Below are 21,024 nucleotides of genomic sequence, written 5' to 3'. Positions count from 1 at the left end.
AGCAGTCAATAGACGGCTTCAGCTGGGCACAGGGGTGTGCGCCTGTAGGTTCAGTCACTTAGGAGAGAGGCAGGAGGACCACGAGTCCAGGAAAAGCAATGCCTGGGGAGCTTAATACCCAGCCTTAAAGAGAGAAGACAGAGACACCAGGACACAGAGGAGAGGCTGTACTGAGGGATTGTGGCTTGCAGGGAGGGGACCATGCCACAAGGACTTGAAGAGATGAAAGTGGTCTCTACAGGGGTCACTGAGTAACCTCAGCTTTTTAGGCCAAAGCAAGAATTCTTCAGACAACAATCAGAGGCCTAGAGGGGCATCCCAAACCTCGGAGGCACGCACTGGGATTTCATCCGTCAAGGCTCCAAATTCAGGGTCCGGCTTAGTCACGCAGCCTGCATGCGGCCTAAAGTGTGCGTGATAAGAAGAATTATGATATTTTGTAGCACATGAAAACAATGAGATTCTACTTATATTACTGATTGTTGCATAATAGTTTACTCCAAAATTCAAACATTCTATCCAGCAGAGAGGCTCCTTAAGCAGGAAAGGGGCTGACAGCATTGTCAGGACCACTGGCAAGGAGAGACAACATAAACCACTGCTCTGGGAGATTGTGTTTCAGGGTTCCTCAGGCTTTTGGCCATCTCCAGGGTCAGTAAAAGTGCTTTAGTAAATGACGGTTCTGTGGGCTGGGGACCGGCTCAGCAGCAGTGTGTGGTAAGCAAGCGCAGACCTGGGTTGACCCCCAGCATGGACCCAATTCACCCGAAATATCTTTACCGGATGGAATTCGCACGCCTTTACTTCACCAAGTTTTTTTTTTTTTTTTCCTTTTATCGGGACAAGGTTTTTCTGTATGGCCCTCACTGTTCTGAATTTCACTCTGTAGACCAGGTTGGCTTCAAACTTACAGTGATCCTCTGCCTCCTGAGTGGAGTGCTGGGATTAAAGGTGTGCCCACCACTGCCGGGGGCTTTTATTTTTTTTTATTTTTTATTTTATTTTTTTGCCTTGTGCCCAAAATGGCTAGAAGAGGGCACTGGATCTCCTGGAATTGGACTTGGAGGTGGTTGTGAGCTGCTATGTGGGGGTATCCACAGTCACATCTGGATCCACTGGAAGAGCAGCCATTAACCACTCTTAACCACTGACCATCTCTCCAGCACACACGCACACACCCCTTTTGAGACAAAGGCTAAGTAATGTTGTCTGGCCTGGAACTTGTTACATAGCTCAAGCTGTCCTCCAACTCAGAGCTCTGTCCAGTTCTGCCCCTGGAATGCTGGGATTAAAGGTTCGAGCCACCACTGCTGCTGGCATTATTTTTAATCTTGTGTGTCTAAGCACTTTCGTATCTGCATGCATATGTGCATGCCTGTATACACATGGGTGTGGTACCAGAGGTGGCCAGAGGGGGGCATTAAACTCCCATAGGTGATTGTGAGCCATCTGATAGAGAGGCTGGGAACAGGGGCTGGAGAGGTGGGTCAGTGGTTAGTTAAGAGCACTGACTGCTCATTCAGAGGTCCTGAGTTCAATTCCCAGCAGCTACATGGTGGCTCACAACCATCTGTAATGGGATCTGGTGCCCTCTTCTGGTGTGTCTGAAGAGAGCAATAGTATACTCATATAGATAAAATAAGTAATTCTTTTTTTTTTCTTTTTTTTTTTTTTTGATTTGGTTTTTTTGAGACAGGGTTTCTCTGTGTAGCCCTGGCTGTCCTGGAGCTCACTCTGTAGATCAGGCTGACCTCGAACTCAGAAATCCGCCTGCCTCTGCCTCTCAAAGTGCTGGGATTACAGGTGTGTGCTACCACTGCCCGGCTAAATAATGCTTAAAAAAAAAAAAAGCTGCTGGGAACAGAGCTCTGGTCCTTTGGCATGCCAGCTTAACTGCATCTCTCCAGCCTTTGGATGTGAGGTTTCAAATGTCAACATCTCAAAGTACTTCAAGAATGAGAGTCCACAGGCGGGTGGTGGTAGCACACACCTGTAATCCCAGCACTTGGGAGGCAGAGGCAGGCGGATTTCTGAGTTCGAGGCTAGCCTGGTCTACAGAGTGAGCTCCAGGACAGCCAGGGCTACACAGAGAAACCCTGTCTTGGAAAACCAAATCCAAACAAAACAAAACAAAAGAATGAGAGTCCGCATAGGTCTGCCACATCTCCTCCCCCTATCACGTCATCTCTTTTGGAAGGAAGGGGCCAAAGACAGTCAGGCCCTGTTCTCTGGGGTAGACAAAACTGGATCAGGTTAAGGTCTCAACTAATCAAGGACATTAGCAGGGGCACTCGCTAAGAGGAGTACATAAGACCCTTATTGTAAAGCTGGGTGGGTGTGGGTGTGGTTGGATATAACAATCTCGGTGGTACACACCTAATATCCCAGCCCTTGGGAGGAGGAGTTTGATGCCAGTCTGGGGCACAGAAGACTCTATCTCAAAAACCAAAAACCAAGGGCTGCAGAGTTGCTTCAGTAGTCAGCGCTGGCTGCCCTTCCAGAGGACCTGGGTTCAATTCCCAGCACTAATATGGTGCTCACAACCATCTCTAACTCCAGTCCAAGAGGGATCAGATGCCCTCTTCAGATGCCTTAGAGAGCAGCAGGTACTTGATGCACAGACACACACAGGTGAAACATTCATACCTATAAAAAAGAAATAAAACTGGGCAGCGGTGGGTCCTTTAACCCCAGCACTGAGGAAGCAGATGCAGGTGGATCTCAGTGAGTCCTGGCAGCCTGGGCTACATAGTGAATGAAACCCTGTCTGGGGCTGGGGCTGGGGTGAAATTGAGCTTCCCAAGGATGCCCCTCCCCCTTTCATATTCTTTCCTTCCTTTAAACTTGAAAATTAATTTCTAGTATGTATGCTATAGTGCACATGCCAAGGTCAGGAGAGAGTTTGTGGAAGCGGGTTGGTTCTCCCTTTACACCATTGGCATCCTGGGAATAAAAAAAGGTCGTCAGGCTTGCTGGTCTACCGACGGAGCCACCTCACCTGCCCTCCGGTATTTTTTCCCTTCCCGTTTGTTTCTTTGTCTCTTTTAGAGGCACAATCTTATCTTCGATCTCCAAGCGCTAGAATTCGGGATTACAGGTGTGCAACGATAGGAAGTGCTGCTTTTCAGGTTAAGTGTCCCTGGGAATTAGATGCTAATTGACCTGGGATCTACAATTAGAGAACCGGCTTATCGGGTTGATCTGAAGACTGACCAGTATGCGCGCAAAACTAACTAGCTATGCTCTGGATGTTGGTAATATCGAACAATGTCTTCTAATAATGCCGAACAATTGTTATAAATAGAAGTATTTCGACTAAGAGGCGCGATTTGGGTGGAACCTTGGAAGGCGGCGGATGGGGCAGGGAAAGGCGCTGAGCAGGAGTAAGGACATTCCAAGGCAGGCGTGGGCTTCCTGAGCCTGGGGCCAAGCCCTCCAGGAGTCTGGGGAGGGCCAGGACCGGAAGGTGGGGGCGTGGCAGAAGACGGAAGCTCACCCCTAAAATGTCCCCTCCCTTGCCCCAGACCACCAATCCCCCCCATTGTAGGGAGCGCCCTCTGGCGTTGGAGCAAGTTCCACCCCGCCTTCCGCATGAATGAGAAGCTGCAGCCCGCTGCGCGGGAAGCCGGAAAGTAAGGTAGTGAAAGAGGCAGGACAGGACCTGGCAGCCACCACCAGACCTCTAATGGATATTCGGGCCGTGCTGGCAGCCTGCCCCTGGGGCCGCTGCTGTTCTGGCTCTCCTCCGCCCTTCCCTTCCTTCCCACTTGTTCTCTCTTCCTATGGCAGCCTCAAACATCCGAGGTGCCCTGCGCACCTGCCTGTGCCATTTGTACCCTTCGCACTCTAATTTCCAGGCTCCAGCCAGAGTCTGGGCTGGGCATCCACCTGGGCAGAGACGGAGGGAGGAGGCTGGCGGGTAGTCAGAGTCAGCCCTAAGTTACTTGTGGGAAGCGGTGGCTATGACGCAAGTTTCCAGGGGGCCCGGGTCGGCTCGAAAGGGAGCGCGCTGGAGTGGCTCCGCTCCGCGTAGTGGCAATCATGCAATGCAAAAGCCTGAAGCACACACCCAAGAGAGCCTTCCCTTAGCTGCTGAAGCCCCGCCCAGTGCGCGTCCTCCAAGGCAGCGGTGCGCAAAGACCCCGCACTGGGCAATCCTCACCGGACCCTGGACTGCACAGGCTGGGATCCCGCTCGGTGGTTGGCCTTTTTTTTTTTTTTTTCTTTTTAGCTACGCTTGCCAACCTGTCAGCTGATGGACCTCATCACCCATAGTGGCGCATGTAGCTGGGCCGCTGTTCACTCCATTCACACCGTGTTCCCCCACAGCCAGCTGTCGATCAGGGACCCCTAATCCCGGGGTTAAGTCTGCAGACCCATGTTGCAGTAGGTCCCAAGGAGCCTGCGCCCTTCTCGCCCCAGCATCCAGTCGCCCTGGGGGGGGCGCTGCAAATAGTCCTTTGTTTACATGCAATTCCTTACTCCGCGGAAGGAGGCCGGGGGAGTGCTGAGTTTTCACCAGCTGTTTCCCGCCTTGAAACAGACATCTGATCAGCTGCAAACACACACACACATACACACGCCCGGGGAGGCAGGCTGGAGAGACCTCCCTCCCGCCCCTCCCGCCCGCCTCCCTCCCCTCGCCGCTGCTGCCGCCGCCAGCATCTGGGACCGGCCGATTCTGCACCTCCGTCCGGCGCTGCCCTTTGATTCGGATTTCCATCTTGCATTCTCCGGCTGACCGCGAGACCTGGCTCGTGCACAGGAGGGGGGCCTATCGCTATGGAGTATTTCATGGTGCCCACTCAGAAGGTGCCCTCTTTGCAACATTTCAGGAAAACAGAGAAAGAAGTGATAGGAGGGCTCTGTAGGTGTGTACTGCTCCTCCCCCCAACCCCTTCTTCCCATTGCAGCCCCCGGCCAGCCCGCCCGGGCGGGTGCGCGTGTGCGCACGCATGGCTCGCGCCTCCGACCTCGCTCGCCTTTCTTAGCCACCGGGTCCGCTGCAGTCTCATGTACCCTGCTTGCGCTGCCTAGGGACCCTTTTCCCTTGGAACGTGGGGACCCCGAGAGGCTCTGGCCACTTTTGTCCGCTGCAGGCGGGCGAGTCGCGACGTTTGTAAATTGCAAACAGACCCACGTGGTGCTGCAGCAGTCCCGGCCATGCTTGCTGCTGGTGGCTTTCACCCAGCGCTTCCTCCTCCCCCCGCCAGCTTTGGCTTCCTTCCTTTTCCTTGCTTCCTTGCGTTTTCTGGGAACCCTCTTCTAAGGAGGTTTTTTGGGGGGGTCCGGAGCGTGCGAGAGGACAGCTACAATGCTGCCATGCCGCGGCTCCTGGCTGCTGGGGGGGGGGGGGCGGGGAGCCGGGTGGTGTGAACGTTTGCAGGGAACAGGGCTGCAGCAAGGTTGGGGGCGTGCTCCCTCGAGGCGTACGTGGGCCTTTAGTGGCCATGCTTCGAGTAGGGAAGTTGCGGTCCCCCACACGTTGGCAGTCACTAGTCGTACGTTCGCCGCCCGCGCCCGGGTGCTGTTTACTAGCGAGGCCTGGACGTGACTCTGCAGCCCTCTTGGAGTAGGCGGACCTCTGCGCGCGCGGCCTCGCGGGAGCTGTAGTTCTCTATGCCGGGTCGGTGCTGCATTGTGGGACTTGTAGGCGCTTCGGGGCCACGCTTTACTTGCACAAAGCTCGACCGTGGCCAACTGGGTGGGCTAAGCAGGCTAGGTGGGGAGGCCTTTTGAGGAGGGTGCATCTTAGGTTGCTTCTAGGCTCAAGTCTACTCCCTGTTGCATGTGGGTCTCTGCAAACTTTGCTGTCCCACGTCTGTTCCCCAGTCATAAATGCAAAGCGTTGAATCTCTTGGCCGGGTGGGTGGTCGGAAGTCTGCAAGCTTTCTTGAGATACCCTTTAGTGAGCTTAGTCCTGCTTAGGTTGCCCCAGATCCACCCTCTACTAAATTGCGATCGACCAGTGGTCGAATCTCCCTAAACTCTCGCTAAATGGTCATGTCTGGAATTACTATTGCCGTCCCTGGGATCTGTTCATTGAACTCTACAAGCCGGCTGGATCGGGGCGGGGATGGTGGTGGTGCACGCAAGGAGAGGTTTCTCCAGCGCGCTTAAGTTTGAAACCTGCGATCCCTTTCCTGCTTGCCGTGCAAGCAGGGAGCGTAATGGCTCCCCAGGGCTGGGGCCACGTGCTCCGACACCCCAGCCAGGCAGGGCTGGGATTGCAGGAGGAGGAGGAGGAGGAGCCCGCTGAGTGGCACAGGCTGGTTGGTAGACAGCAACGCCTGTGGGGCAGGTTGCTGCTTAGGTATAAAATCTAGGCAGGGATCCCAATTTACTTTCAAGTTGAGAGCCGATACTTAGGGCCTGATGATGGGTCTAGCTGCTGGCAGGTCCCCCTCCGATGCCCCTTCCCCTCCCTCAGCTGGCACTAAGATAAGATCCACCTGAGGGCCGAGCAGGTACAAAACAGCAATAACAAAACTTTTGGACTCTGTAAATTCTGGGAACCCACTTAATAGGATTTTCTCCTTGAATCACTACGATCTTGCTGTGAGTTCATTTGTTTTCTAATTTCTTCGTAAAGATGGATAGAGAAGCTCAGAAAGGCACCAGTTAGGGCAAAGGTACAGCTGGTCTTGATCCTGAGTTTGCTGTTGTGCTGGCTCTTCTGAGCTGGCTTGTGTAGTGGCGGTGACGCTTGATTTGCTCCATATTCTGGAGAGGTCATTCTGGTTCCGATCCTGCATAGGCTTTGACAGTAGGAACCTGTGGTTGCTGTCTGTGCCTGAGCCTTTTGGAACTCTGCCTTCACTCTGTCCCATTCTCCAGACCTGTGTTGCTGGAGGGCAGTAACACCACCCCGCGCTCCCCTCCCCTCCGCAGCATGGAGTATTGTCAGGCTTAGTGATTGAGGCACCACAACCTCAGGCACACAGGACCTCAGCCTGTCTTGCAAGGACACGGTTGGGCGCTGGGCATGGAGGAACACAGAATCTAGGTGTGTTCATTTCCAGCTGGCGCTCCAGCTGGGAGGCCTGTCCTGCATGGAGCGTGGGCTGGGCAGGAGTTTATGGTGGGTGGACTCTGGTTTGTCTCAGGCTGTTGGACTTTGCTCCACTCCTCCCTGTTTAGCTGGGTTCTCTCTGTCTGACTCCCGGGCCTTCCAGGCCAACCAGAAGGGGCCGTAGGGCGGAGTGGCACACTTTGGAAGGGTCCAGACCGAACATGGCCATGAGAGGAGAGAGCAAGAGGAGAGAGAAGCAGCAGGGAGAACACCTGGGAACCCAGAGGCCGGTGGCCAAAATGGGATCAGAGGCCGGGGGAAGGGAAGCCCATTCCAGTCCCCAGGTTGGAAAGAGTTTAGGTAGGAAGTGGGGTGTGCCAGCCATGACTCTGTAGCAGGTACAGAGAGATGCTAGGAGAGCCAGCATCCCTTTGATACGTTAGGTAGGCACCGCAGACATTTGCCCTGAGTTTGAGACCTAACATTCTTTCACCTTACTTATTTACTTATATTTTTATTTAGTTTTTTTTTCTTTTAAATCTCAGATTTTTAAATGTGTGTGGGTATTCTGCCTGTATGCATATCTGTGCACCACATGTGTGTCCTGCCCTCAGCGAGCAGAAGAGGGCATCAGATCCCCTGGAGTCGTTGTGTGCTGCTGTGTGGGTGCTGGGAACTGAACCTGGCTCCTCTGGAGCAGAAGTCAGTTCTTTCAGCTTTGCATCTACTCTTAACCATCTCCTCAGCCCAGATGGACGTCCCAGGTCACCTTTAAACCTGAGATCCTTTTGCTTTTTCTCTTTTCTTTTTTTTTTTTTTTGGATTTGGTTTTTTCGAGACAGGGTTTCTCTGTATAGCCCTGGCTGTCCAGGAACTCACTCACTCTGTAGACCAGGCTGGCCTCGAACTCAGAAATCCACCTGCCTCTGCCTCCCAGAGTGCTGGGATTACAGGCGTGAGCCACCACCGCCCGGCTTCTGAGATCCTTTTTCCTCGTTAGCATCTCCTACTGATGTAAAATACGACAGCCAACATCTCCTCATTTTTTAGACCTAGGTCTAAACAAATGAGGTTGGCGAATGTTAGGTCTCAAGAACTCCTCCTTTCAGAAGATGCTCACCATTGCATCTGTGCTGGTTACATGGCTGCAGAGATCCGCCTGTCTGCACCCCCCCCCCCCCAACACCCGAGTTTTGAGGTAGCAGAGGCACTGTGTCCAGCCTTTGTGTGGATCCAGGAGATCTGAATTCAGGTCCCCATGGTTACGAGGCTGAGACATCTCCTTAGCCCCCTGTCTCCCCTCCACCCCCCAAAAAAGATAGGTTCTCATTTAGCCCAGGCTGGCCTCCAGCTTGATGTGTAAGTTAAGGTGACCTTGAACTCCCCGGATCCTGCTGCTCTCCACCGAGAGCTGGAGCATCTAGCACGTGCTGCCACCCTGGTAGCTTACAAACTCTTGTTTTTTTTTTTTTTTTTTTTTTGTTGTTGTTGTTGTTGTTTTTTTTTTTTTTTTCCTTCCCGGTTTTTCGAGACAGGATTTCTCCGTGTGGTCCTGGCTGTCCTGGAACTCACTCTGTAGACCAGGCTGGCCTCAAACTCAGAAATCCACCTGCCTCTGCCTCCCAAGGGCTGGGATTACAGGCGTGCACCACCACGCCCGACTTGCTTACGAACTCTTTAAAAGTTTCTTTAAGGGCTGGCAAGATGGCTCAGTAGATACGTTCCAGGTCCCTGTGAACAAGCTGAATTACCCTGTGTCCTGTAGGTGGATCTCTATGAGCTCAAGGTCAGCCTGGTCTACATAGCAAGTTCCAGGACAGCCAGGGATACACTGAGAGATCTTGTTTTAAAAGAAGGAGGGGGGGGGAGAGAAGGGGAGCGGAGAGGAGTGTCATTAAAGAGTATTAAGAACTTTGCCGTGTTTGTTTGGTCTCTGGCCATGTATTTTGATGCACCAGCTTGGCACTGGGTTTAAGGATACAAAATGAGTAATAAGTCCTGACCCCTGTCCTTGGCAGGTCACTGACTTGTGATGGTGAAGGGTTCTGTCAGCTCCCTTGACCAAGGTTGTCTTGGATACCTGGGAGACACCTTCAAGGGAGTTGGGTCCTTCTTTCCTCCTCTTGTCTATCAAGCGTCACTGCGACCCTGTATAAGGCAGAGAGGAGAGCTGACGTGGAGAGATCTCAAGGCTCAGGTTCCACAGTTAGCAAGCGTCAGGGCAGGTGTGGGCAGCTGTGCCCTCTGCAGGCTCTCCTGTGAGGGCCTGAAGTTGGTGGCAAAGAGATGTCTCAAGGCGAGGGTGATGGGACTGTCAGACTGTAGAGGCGGTGAGCCTGTGATGGAGGGAGAGGGATGAATGTGCTGGGCGTCCCGGTGGCGGCCATTTCCATCTCCTCCCGGGGATGGGAAAAATCCCATGTGGTCTTCCCCCGCTTTGAGGGAGAGTGCTGGGTGTTTTAGGCTGTGAGAAAAGAGAGTTGGGGGTAGCCAGTTAGAAGGTGTGTCCAGGCACATGGGTGGGGGGTGATGGGAACTTTGGCCTTAGGCTGGGCAGGAGGATCTGGCACTAGTCAGGGATCCAGATGTGAGCAGCCAGCCTGCATCTTGTTCCTGAGCATCTGGCCGCCATCCAGCAGGCTTGGTGACCCTGCTCTTAGACTGTGTGGCCTCCGTCGGCCTAGTTCCCAATCCTGAAACCAGGCAGTGGTGGTCAGCAGCAGCCTGGCCGCCATCATAGGCCAGCACTGCTCCATGCTGGTGGTCCCCGCAGCGTTCATTAGGGGAACCTGAAGTTTCGAGGTGGTGGCACTCTTCCAGCGATTGATTACTTACTGTAAGTTGGAATTTATAGGCCTATGTAAGGAAATCTACTTTTTCTAGTGTGATGTCGCCTGGAAGTGACAGTTGGGTTGGTTGGTCAGCAACCAGGGTCTGCCTTCCACCAGTGGTGACTCACTGTTCGTCACACTCCCCAGGGGCGCCCACTATGCATTCCACCAGGGACCAACAGCTAGTCCATTAATTAATTCTCTTGGTTGGAGCCTTCTAAGCTGTTTAGATGAGCAACTGAGGCAAAAGCAAGTCCCCATGCAGAACTGTAGCTTTTTAAAACAAGGTCCAGGGATGACCATGCTAACCAGCAGTCGGTTCCTGCGCACAGACGCTGGTAGAACATTTGGGAGGGTCAGGCTAGGGGCCTGCTCACTCTCTGAGACCCAGGGTCGCTACAGTCTGGGAGTTCTGTGACGGAACCTTTTAGAGCTGGGGCTCTGAGGTTTGCCTTGGGCTCCCCAGATAGTGCTCGTCCTGGGGCGTGGGGTGAGAGCTGACGTAGCTCCCAGGGCTGCGTTTTCTTTTCAAGGAGAGCTGAGTTAGTGGGAACTGCAGGTGTGACCTCGGGGGTGGGGGTGGGTGGGGAGTCCTACCTATGGGCTGTGCCTACAGCCACACCTGCCTAGTTGTGCAGCCATTGGTTGGGTGTGAGCCTAAAGAGAGCATCGTGGCTCACGTTGTAGGAGCCAGCTCTGCCCTGCCCTGGCTGTCTGCACAGCACTTGGAAGGCCGAGGCTGGAGGACTGCCTTGAGGCCAGCCTGGGCTGTAAGAGTGGAACTTTGTCATAAACAAGAGCAGCAACAACATAAAGAATTGGCCCAAGCCGGGCAGTGGTGGCACACACCTGTAATCCCAGCACTCTGGGAGGCAGAGGCCAGCCTGGTCTACAGTTCCAGGACAGCCAGGGCTACACAGAGAAACCCTGTTTTGAAAAAACCAAATCCAAAAAAAAAAAAAAAAAAAAGAATTGGCCCAGCAACTCCAGGGCGCCCGACCCTCCTTTCCTGGGGAAGCTGTCACACAGCTGGTATTATGGGATATGGGGTCCCAATGCCACCTTTTACTGTAGCAGCTCCTCCCCCTTTACCTGGCAATCAAGTGTTCTTAGCTTGGGAGCCATCTCTCCAGGCCTCTTTATTGATTCTTTCATATAGTAGGGCCTTATTATATAGCACATACTGTCCTCCAACTCAGGGTCCTCCTGCCTCTGCCTATGTTGGGATTAAAGGTGTTTGCTACCATGTTCAGCCCCCTGCCCCGCCTCCCGTTTTTAATATAATGGTAGTTCTGGGGACTGAATCTAGGACTTGGAGTATGCCAGACATGCTCTACTGAGCTACAGATTTAACCCTGCTTATTTTTAAAAATATACTCCTGTATTCTGAGACTATTTAGATAAGGCAGCTCTTGGGGTCGCCTGAGGGTGTTACAGGGCTTTTTCTTGAGACCCAGTCTTAGGTCAGTTTCACCCTTTGGGGCATCACAAGCAGGGCCCAGAGACTGGGTGAGTTGTGGGGGAGACTCCCACAACAAACCACACAACAATCCCAGGCTAGGGTGGGGATTATAATCACTGGGTAGCTTGCTTTCTGTTCTCTCTGTTTCTCTCTCTCTCTCTCTCTCTCTCTCCCCAATCCCTGTATGTATGAATGACTGAATATATGTATGTGTGTGTGTGTGTGTATACTTATATTGTTTACGTGGATGGGTGCCCAGAGGGTGTTAATTCCCTGGGGTTATGGTTACAGTTAGTTTTGGGCCACTGAACTCAGGTCCTCTAGAAGGACTGGAAGGGCTCTTAGCTATCTCTTCAGCCTTCCCCCACACACTTCTCACTGAGACAGGTATCATGTGGCATGTAGCCCAGGCTGACTTGGAACTCGCTATGTGGTTGAAGATGGTCTTGAACTTGTCTCCCAAGTGCCTGTGTTCCTGGCATGTTGTCACCGTGCCCGTTACCTCATCTTTCTCTTGCTTGTTTTTGGAGATGAGAGTCTTCCTGTGTAGCTCAGGCTGGCCTCGAGACTCCCACCCACCTAGCGTCAGCCCGCTCGGTGATGAGACTACAGGTGTGTGTCATCATGCCCCTTCTGTCTCATTTTGCGCCTGAACCTGTGGCGTTAACGACTTACTGCAGAGCAGTCATCTCACAGGGCCTCCCTGGCTCCGGAGGAGGTGTGTTCAGGGCCAGACTCCAAGGACTGAGGAGCATCCGTGGCTTTGTCCTGCTCTGAATCCCTGTCTTCTTCCAGATGCCCATCACTCCCCTTGTGGGGCTGGGAGGAAGGAGGCATTCTGGGCTGAAGCAGGAAAGCTGGACTCTCCCTACCCTAAGCTCTAATTAAAGGGCGGTCATCTGTCAAGTGGAAGGCCTGGGCCCTATCCTATCGCTCACACTCCCAGGTCCTATGAGGATTCACCTGGGGAGAGGGTGGTCTGGGGCCTGGGCTTTGGGCCCTCAATGAAGGGCTTGATGGGTGGGAAGGGAATGCTTTGCTTCTAAGCCTTCTGCAGCGGCCAGCAGGGAACGCCTTCACAGCTGTCCGACCTTTCCATTGGGAGAGGAGGCTGAGGCCCTGGATGGGTCCTTTAGGGAGCTGAGGCGGTTCGGATGGGGTAAGCTGGGTAGGGCTGGACAGCCTTCAGCTGTTTCCAGCTGCGACAGATGTGTTTCCCTCCTGGGCTGCTGTGCAGCCCATTTTCCCTGGGGATAGAGGTTGGGGCCAACTCACAGCGAGAGAGTTAGACCTGCCACCTCCTTGACCCCAGACTCCCACATCAGTGAGATGAGAGGTGTCAGAGGCCTTTTTTTTTTTTTTATTTCCTCAGACCCAGGGAATGTGCTCCCCTGACTAGCCTGGAACAGGTCACCCTGGGAGGGCCCCTCAGGAAGAGGCCAGGGCTGTGGCTTTGGGTGGGGCTGGAGGCCTCTGTTGAGAGCTCAGCATCTGGAAGCCATCAGGCCATGGGCGGGAGGGGGGTTTGCAGGGGAGGGCTGAGGGGGGCATACCTCCTCCAGGCCACACACAGGCCCACCCCCTTGGGAGCAGTGGCATTGGGCCCTTCCACTGCTGGCTGCGTTCTCCCTCACCCCACTGGCTAGCTGCTGCTTCTGCAGCACGCGGTAACGTCGTCCATAGCATGCCGGGAGCCTCGGTTCTTTATACGGAGTGCGATGCCTCCGTGGAGTGGGTCAGGATAAAACAGAGCTGTCCCGAGGGGTGGCTGACCCAGTGTCCCTCCCATCTGTGGAGGGAATGCTGCCTGTCTTGTCCTTTATACACTCTTAGCGCACAGTGGCTGGGATGGTGGCCCGAGGCTTCTGGCTGGAGACAACTGTGCGGTGGGCAGGCAAGAGCAGGTGTCTCCTCAGAACTCTAGTGTCAACGAAGGAGAGTCATAGGAATTAGCCTTGTGGGATTCCGGGCCTTCCCAGACTGCCTAGGCAGATGTTAGGATGGCCGTGGAGGCCTGCACAGCTGTGAAGCCCTGTGTGTTTTGGTACCTACACACCGCTTAGAGTCTCTTTTAGAGGGGAGAACTCTAGACGTCAGGGAAGGCATAGGTTCTAAGCAGACTGCATGCACAGACAGCCGCTTCTCCACGGGGCATCCCAGGCACAGCCCTGTGTCTTCCTTGGGGGTGATCTGCTGGACTGCAGGCCTCTTAACAGGGAAGGGATGCAGGCTGCATCCAGGGCCCTCTGGTGATCAACTATGAGGACGGACGGGGGTGGGGTGTGGGCGGGGTACCTTCTGGGGGTAAAGTTCAGAGGCCCTCTATTCCGAACCTACTCCTGTTCACCCCGCAGCCTCGCCAACATTCCACTGACCCCTGAGACCCAGAGGGACCAGGAAAGGCGGATCCGACGGGAGATCGCCAACAGCAACGAGCGGAGACGCATGCAGAGCATCAACGCGGGCTTCCAGTCCCTCAAGACCCTCATTCCCCACACAGATGGAGAGAAGCTCAGCAAGGTGGGTGGGAGCAGGGAGGGCTTCCTGGAGGAGGTGTTGTGTCCTCATGGGGAGAGGACCATCTGCCTGATTCTTTCCCTCTTGTTCTCAGGCAGCCATTCTCCAGCAGACAGCAGAATACATCTTCTCTCTTGAGCAGGAGAAGACCAGACTCCTGCAGCAGAACACGCAGCTCAAGCGCTTTATCCAGGTACGGGATGGGGAAGCCTCCAGCAGCGCCCCGCCTTCCTCTTCTGTGTGGCCATTACCTAAACCAGAAGCTTGGGATGCATGCATAAGTCTTATCGTGCCCACGGAACCTGCCTACTTCCTGCCTGGGCCTCTGTTTCTTGCTCTGTGAAGTACAGGGGAGTGGGCTCTGGAGGAAGCAGGTGACCGTTCTAGAAAGAAAGGCCGTTCTTCCGTGCCTGGCATTTGGTTGCTTGGTGGGTTTGCAGAATGGCTTCTCCAGTATGAGTCCACCTGTATTAGGTAGTTTTGGAGGGTTTCCATAGAGCCCTGTGACCTCGGGAGGAGTTCTGGGTGTGTCAGCTCACTCTCCAACCTCTTGGGGTCCGCAGGAGCTGAGCGGCTCATCCCCGAAGCGGCGGCGGGCGGAAGACAAGGACGAGGGCATTGGCTCGCCGGACATCTGGGAGGACGAGAAGGCTGAGGACCTTAGGAGAGAGATGATCGAGCTGCGGCAACAGCTGGACAAGGAGCGCTCCGTGCGGATGATGCTGGAAGAGCAGGTGAGGCAGCGCCCTCTGCTGGCCAGTGTGATGCCCTGGCGCGGGGGATGGATTCTGTGGTCTGTCTGTCTGTCCCTCCCTTCAGCAGGTAGTCACACGAGCTCTAGGGGCTGGGGAGATAGATGGCCTGGTGGCTAGGGACACATGTTGCTTTTGCAGAGGATCCGAGTTCAGTTCAGTTTCCAGCACCCACATGGTGGCAGACAGCCGCGCACAGCCCCACTTCCAGGGACTCTGATGGCAGACAGCCGCGCACAGCCCCACTTCCAGGGACTCTGATGTCATTTTCCACGCCTGACTTCCACAGGCACCACACGTGCACATGGTGTGGATTCATCCAGGCAGAACACAAATGTACAGACGCAGACAGACAGACAGACAGACAGACACACACACACAGCTGAAATAAGACTCCATAGGCGCTGTGGCACCAGGAGGGTTTTGACCTGGTTCACCATGGCATGCTTCATGGCTTCAGAAGGAAACCAGTTGAACAGTCAAGAAGGGAAAGCCGATTTCTTTGTGTCGGAAACAGGAGAGCCTTTGGTCTGCCCTGAAGGGGGCGCGCTCCGCCAGGGTTAGGTTTAGGATTGCTCTGTGGCGGTAGTGGGTGAATGGCCTTTGTAGCTGGTAGAGCCTTGCCCCACCTCTCAGCGCGGTGCTGTCCCACCTGCAGGTGCGCTCCCTCGAGGCCCACATGTACCCGGAAAAACTCAAGGTGATTGCCCAGCAGGTGCAGCTGCAGCAGCAGCAGGAGCAGGTGCGGCTGCTGCACCAGGAGAAGCTGGAGCGGGAACAGCAGCACCTACACCTACGGACCCAGGTGAGCGGGAGACTCGACTCCAGGCGAGCCCCACGGGCTGTCGCGGGGATCGCAGAATCCGGGGGCGGGTCTCAGACTACGTAGGTGCGAACACACGTGCAGTCGTACTGCGGTTTAGGTGTCTTGAGAGCATTGGAACATAGACCAGAATCCTCACGGCAGTCCTTTGAAGCTTGAGCTGTTTACTGTTTTATTGCTGTGGAAAATCAGGTAGAGAAAGGTCAGGTAATTGTCTGGAGCAGGAATTTGAACCCTCTCTGTCTTAATCCAGGAACTATGCTCCGCCTCCTGCTCCTCCGCCTCCTACTCCTCCGCCTCCTCTTTCTCTTTTTCTTCTTCTGGTTTTTTTTTTTTGTTTTGTTTTGTTTTTTTTTTTTTTGGTGGCGCTGACTGAGCCGCCAGTGCATGTCTGACAAGCATTCTACTCTTGAGTACATCCCAGCCCCACACTGTGTACTGTTTTCTGTTTTGTTTCTTTTTTGAGTCAGGATCTCACTGTTTAGACAAGGCTACCCTTGAATTTACAGAGATCTGTCAAGCTTCTACCTCCAGTGCTGGGGTTAAAGGTGTGTGCCACCATGCCCAGCCAGAGTGCCTACTCCTTTTTGTTTGTTTGTTTTTGGAGACAGGGTTTCTTTCTCTGTGTAGCCTGGCTGTCCTGGAACTCACTCTGTTACCGGGCTGGCCTCGAACTCAGAACTCTGCCTGCCTCAGCCTCCCAAGTGCTGGGATTAAAGGCGTGTGCGCCACTGCCCGGCACTAGACTCCATTATTATTTTTTGCCTTACACGAGGGCCTGTTTCTTGTTCTCATCCTGCCCGACCTACTGACAGCCTTGATTAGAGCTGTGCACCACTGCCCTTCGCACGGGCTTGACTTCCTACGGTTTCTGTCTTCTGATACTGCCGTATGATCACGTGGAGCCCAGATCACGTGGACTTGGGCGGGGCGTTTCGAGCATTTACAGTCCAAACTAGCAGATCCCCTGTGAGTAAGGAAGTCCTGTGGACTAGAATCCGTGGGGAAAACTGAGGACTTCCGTCTTGCAGCTCCTGCCTCCTCCAGCCCCCACCCACCACCCCACAGTGATCGTGCCTGCGCCAGCCCCGCCTTCCTCCCACCACATCAATGTTGTCACCATGGGCCCCTCCTCAGTCATCAACTCTGTCTCTACATCCCGGCAAAATCTGGACACCATCGTGCAGGTACGTGGGCTCAGGGGAGGGTGGCTTGTGGGAACTGACCCTTGAGGACAGATGCTTTCTCCTGGAGATCAGGATGTGGACCAAGAGCAAGATGGAGCTTGTGTAGGAGGAGAAAAGATCGGGATGCCTGGAGAGGGCCCCTTCCCTGTGCCTGACTTAAAGAGACACTTAGTGCGTGTGTGCGCGTGTGCGTGTTTGCTGTCTGCACCGTGGAGTGTATTGGTGACCAGAGGACAGTTTGGTGGACTCTACCACGTTGGGTTCGAAGGGTCAGGAGGCTTAGTTCAGCTTGCGAGCTGGTCTAGAATTTTCTCTCTCTCTCTTTTTTTTTTTTGGATTTGGTTTTTTTCGAGACAGGGTTTCTCTGTGTAGCCCTGGCTGTCCTGGAGCTCACTCTGTAGACCAGGCTGGCCTCGAACTCAGAAATCCACCTGCCTCTGCCTCCCAGAGGGCTGGGATTACAGGTGTGCTCCACTACCGCCCAGCTTAGAATTTTCTCTTGACCATCATCGTTTTTTTTCTTTTTTTTGAATATATGGTGATATATATGCAGGTGATATGTGCAGGGGTGTGTGCGTGTTTATGTGTGTGGGTGCACACGCTGGTGGAGGCCAGATGTCAGCTCTAGAGTACTGCTCCTTAGGAGACGCCCACTAAGGGTTTCACCCTCCCCCTTTTAATTTTGAGATCGTAATTACACCATTTCCCCTTCTCTTCCTCTCTCCAAACTCTCACGCATCCCTCCTTGCTTATGGCCTCCTTTTCATTAATTGTTACATACATATATATGTATGTGTATGTAAGTATGTATCTATATTCCTAAGTATGTAAATACACCTTGCTCAGCCTGTAGAATGTTACTCGTATGTGTGTTTCCAGGGCTGACCGTCTGGTGTTGGATAACCACCTGGTGCGCTCTCCCTGGGAACTGGGAAGACTGTCTCTCCGCTCTCAGCTCCCCTTCATTGCCTGTACTTCTCTGTGTAGGAGGACTGAGGCCTCACAGACTCTGTCTTGTCCGCTTTGGCCTGTTTATTGCTGGCATCTCATGTTTGGGCTGTCAAGTTGGTGAGACTTCAAGAGTGGCATTTCTGACATTCCTAGGGGACACCGTTTCCCGGCCACTCCTGCTCCTCTGGCCCTTCCAATCTTAGCGTCTCCTCTTCTGCAATTTACATACGGGAGTTTTATCGCAGATACAGCCTTTGGGACGGGCTTCACCGCTCTGCGTTTTGATTGATTGTAGTTTTCTATAACCGTCTCTGTCTGTGGCAGAGAAGTTTCCTTGCTGAGTGGTGAGGGGTGAGAGAGTACACTTAATGGGCTGGATGCTGAAGAAAACGTCCACTGTGCTTTATTTACTTGTTTCCTTTTGAGAAAGGATACACATATATATGTCTATATATACACGTACATCTATAAATAGCTCTGTATAATGTATATAATATATTATGCATGGGAGATGCCTACTGTGTTTTTGAGGAAATATATAGTGATATGTAAATGTATACACAGACACACATGCACACACACGCACACACACACACACAGTCTCTTTGTTTGTTGTTGATTTTAGTTTCTGTATTTATTTTATAATTTTGAGATACTTGTGTCCAAGGAGAAGTTACTATATTTTGCTAAGAAAGTGGGGCTGGGAGCCCAAAATCCAGGAGGCAGGGACCCATCACCAGAACTCACTGCTCACCGGTTAGGACCGGCTGGCTGGTCAAGGAGCCCTAGGGATCTTTCTGACTCTACCTCGACAGCCCCCTACCTGTTCCGGGTTCATGCTACTGTGGATGAGTCTACTGAGTTCTGGAGACTGAACCCAACCAAGCCCTTGAGCTAGAAACGGGGGAGAACAGATCCCAGAACTTTGATGGCCTGTATGCTCAGCAAATTGGATAATACAGCAGATAGCAAAGACCTTTACTAAGTTAGTAGACTACACAACGTGTAAGCGTCTGAGCCGTGCGTTCATCTAGGGCTTTGGACCTCTGGAAGCCAGGTCCTTCATCTTAACGGAAGGGTCTTCTCTTTCTAAACTCACCCCCACCCCACCCCACCCCACCCCGCGCATGCGCACGCGCGCTCAGCTTTGAGTAGTTTATTTCTGAACTGTTCTGGAGTATGTGTTTTTTGGGGCAGAAAGCGGCTGTCATAGTCTCCCTAGCACAGTCTCCTCAGTGACTGTCCCTTTCTGCGCAGGCCATCCAGCACATCGAGGGCACTCAGGACAAACAGGAGCTGGAAGAGGAACAGAGGCGAGCGGTGATTGTGAAGTCCGTCCGCAGCTGCCCAGAAGCCCACACCTCGGATACTGCGTCGGACTCCGAGGCCTCGGACAGCGATGCCATGGACCAGAGCCGGGAGGAGCCTTTGGGGGACGGGGAGCTTCCCTGACCACCCCCAGCCCTCCTCTCCCTCCTGGGGGCTAGAGGGGGCCGGGGCAACTACAGGGGGAAACATGGGTGAATGAGAAATTTTTACAAAATTATGATGACATTTGGGTCTCTTTTATGACCTCCTTTTCAATACTGTAAGTCGACCTTTGATCGAAGCCACCGGAGCCCAGGTCCCGGGGCTGTGGTGGCATAGCACACGTTCGCGTGGGAGCATCGGGACTCCAGGGCTGGGCCTCGACCCTGGGGCCGGGGAAGCTGACACTGTGGTGCCTGGCCTCTCTCGCCAAAAAGCTTTTTTATTTTTGTTTTGTTTTGTTTTTGTTTTTTCCTTCCATTTAAACGTGTTTTTAAGAACAGGGAAAATCAAACAAAACCCCAAGGTATTTGCTCCCTCCCCAGAGCCAGCCCGAGGCTGTCGGTCTCCACCCCTTCCCACTATTGGGTTGTCTTTTTCTCTTTTAAGCACTTACATGGGTTGGGGGTCAGGCTGGGTTGGGGCTTTCTGGGGACCCGGGAATCGGGAATGGGGGCTCGATGATCGCTTCTCGGTGGGTTTGCTGCTGCCGCGTCCCCTCCCGCTCCCCACCTCAGCGCCAGGATTGGCTTCCTCCCACCTCCCCTCCAGGGTTCCTGTCATTGACCCCAAAAATGTCTTTTGTCTTTCCCTTTGTTTTGTTTGTTGTTGGTTTTATTTTGGTTTTGGTTTCTGTATTTTTTTAATTTTAATTTTTCTTTTTTACAATTTTGAGGTCTTTGTGTCCAAGGAGAAGCTATTATATTTTGTTAAGAAAATGGGGGTAGGGAACAAAATACCAAGAGGCCATTGTGCCTTTGTAAAGAAACAAAATAAAATTTGTACTTTGTTTTTTAGTTGCTGTATTTATTGAGGGTGTACTGTTCCGGGATCCTGGTCTGGGCTGGTTGACCTAGATTAAGAGGTATTTTTTTGGGCGTCCAAATCCAGAGAGGACTGTGTGCACACTGTGCCACTCCCTCCCCCGAATTGTGTGTGAAGTTGCAACGAGATTGGGGTCCTCCCGGCCTGTGGGCTTCCCTGGAAGAGTCTTCAAACGTCACGTCGTGAGTGCTGGGGCGGAAGGGAGGGCCTCCAGCTTCTGTTTGCAACAGCCACGGTGGGGGAAGGAACACACACACACACACACACACATACACACACACACACGGATGTTTTTTTTTTAAAAAGATTTATTCATTTATTATATGTAAATACACTGTAGCTGTCTTCAAACACTCCAGAAGAGGGCATCATATTTCATTACAGATGGTGGTGAGCCACCATGTGGTTGCTGGGATTTGAACTCAGGAGAGCAGTCAGTGCTCTTAACTGCTGAGCCATCTCTCCAGCCCGCACACGACGTTTTTTAACTCCTAGAGAGAGAACACAGATGCTCACAGGTCCTGGTACACTGTTGAGCCTTATTACTTCCTGTGTGTAATCCTGTGCTGGTCTTTCCCCAGGTTACAAATCCCCCTAGAAATCTGTGAGCTGTTTCCTGTTTCCAAAACTGTCAGGTGGTACCAACGACCCAGGGTGTCATGAGTAACTGACCTTGCTGGTGGGGGGGGGGGTCCCCTCAGAGCAGTGGGCGCCTGAGGATGACTGTTTCCCTCAAGTCTCCTCCATGAAATACCCATCTTTGTATGGCTCCCAGCCCACACACAGCTGACTTAACTCAGACCTGGGTTTAGGGCAAGTGCCCAGCGGTTAAGCAGCAGAGGTGACTGTGGGTTCAGATAAAAACAGACTGCAGGAGAGTGCCTCTGTGAACTCGGCCCTTGCTCCTGGTGGAGGCAGGTTGAGTGGGCAGATCTCAGCAAGCACTGTCTGACTGTGGGAAGCCTGGCTTTGTGATGTCGCGGAATAGCTGTGTGGAGCTGGCTGTAAGCCGGGGTTGCTCAGGCTGGTCTGGAGGAGGAGTCTCATGGCCTGCGAGGCCAGTGGTTTCCGTCTGCACACGGGAAGGCAACGTCTCCATGGCATACATGCTCAGGCTCGGACTCTGGCCAGTGCCCA

The 21,024-nt window shown here is 53.2% G+C and overlaps 1 protein-coding gene across 1 annotated transcript; it reads left to right on the top strand.

Annotated features, from left to right (window-relative positions):
* The first annotated feature begins 4,500 nt into the window (after positions 1 to 4,500).
* Positions 4,501 to 19,859, top strand: Tfap4 (transcription factor AP-4). The gene is made up of 7 exons (XM_052196385.1): positions 4,501 to 4,871; positions 13,660 to 13,825; positions 13,917 to 14,015; positions 14,386 to 14,556; positions 15,233 to 15,379; positions 16,429 to 16,584; positions 18,793 to 19,859. The coding sequence occupies exons 1-7, from the start codon at positions 4,783 to 4,785 to the stop codon at positions 18,985 to 18,987; spliced, it is 1,023 nt and encodes a 340-aa protein (XP_052052345.1). The 5' UTR covers positions 4,501 to 4,782; the 3' UTR covers positions 18,988 to 19,859.
* The last annotated feature ends 1,165 nt before the right edge of the window (positions 19,860 to 21,024 follow it).

Source organism: Apodemus sylvaticus, chromosome 10 (assembly GCF_947179515.1).
Source record: "Apodemus sylvaticus chromosome 10, mApoSyl1.1, whole genome shotgun sequence".
NCBI classification, from domain to species: domain Eukaryota; kingdom Metazoa; phylum Chordata; class Mammalia; order Rodentia; family Muridae; genus Apodemus; species Apodemus sylvaticus.
Note: the sequence above shows the minus strand (reverse complement) of the source record. Positions and strands in the feature narration are given on the sequence as shown.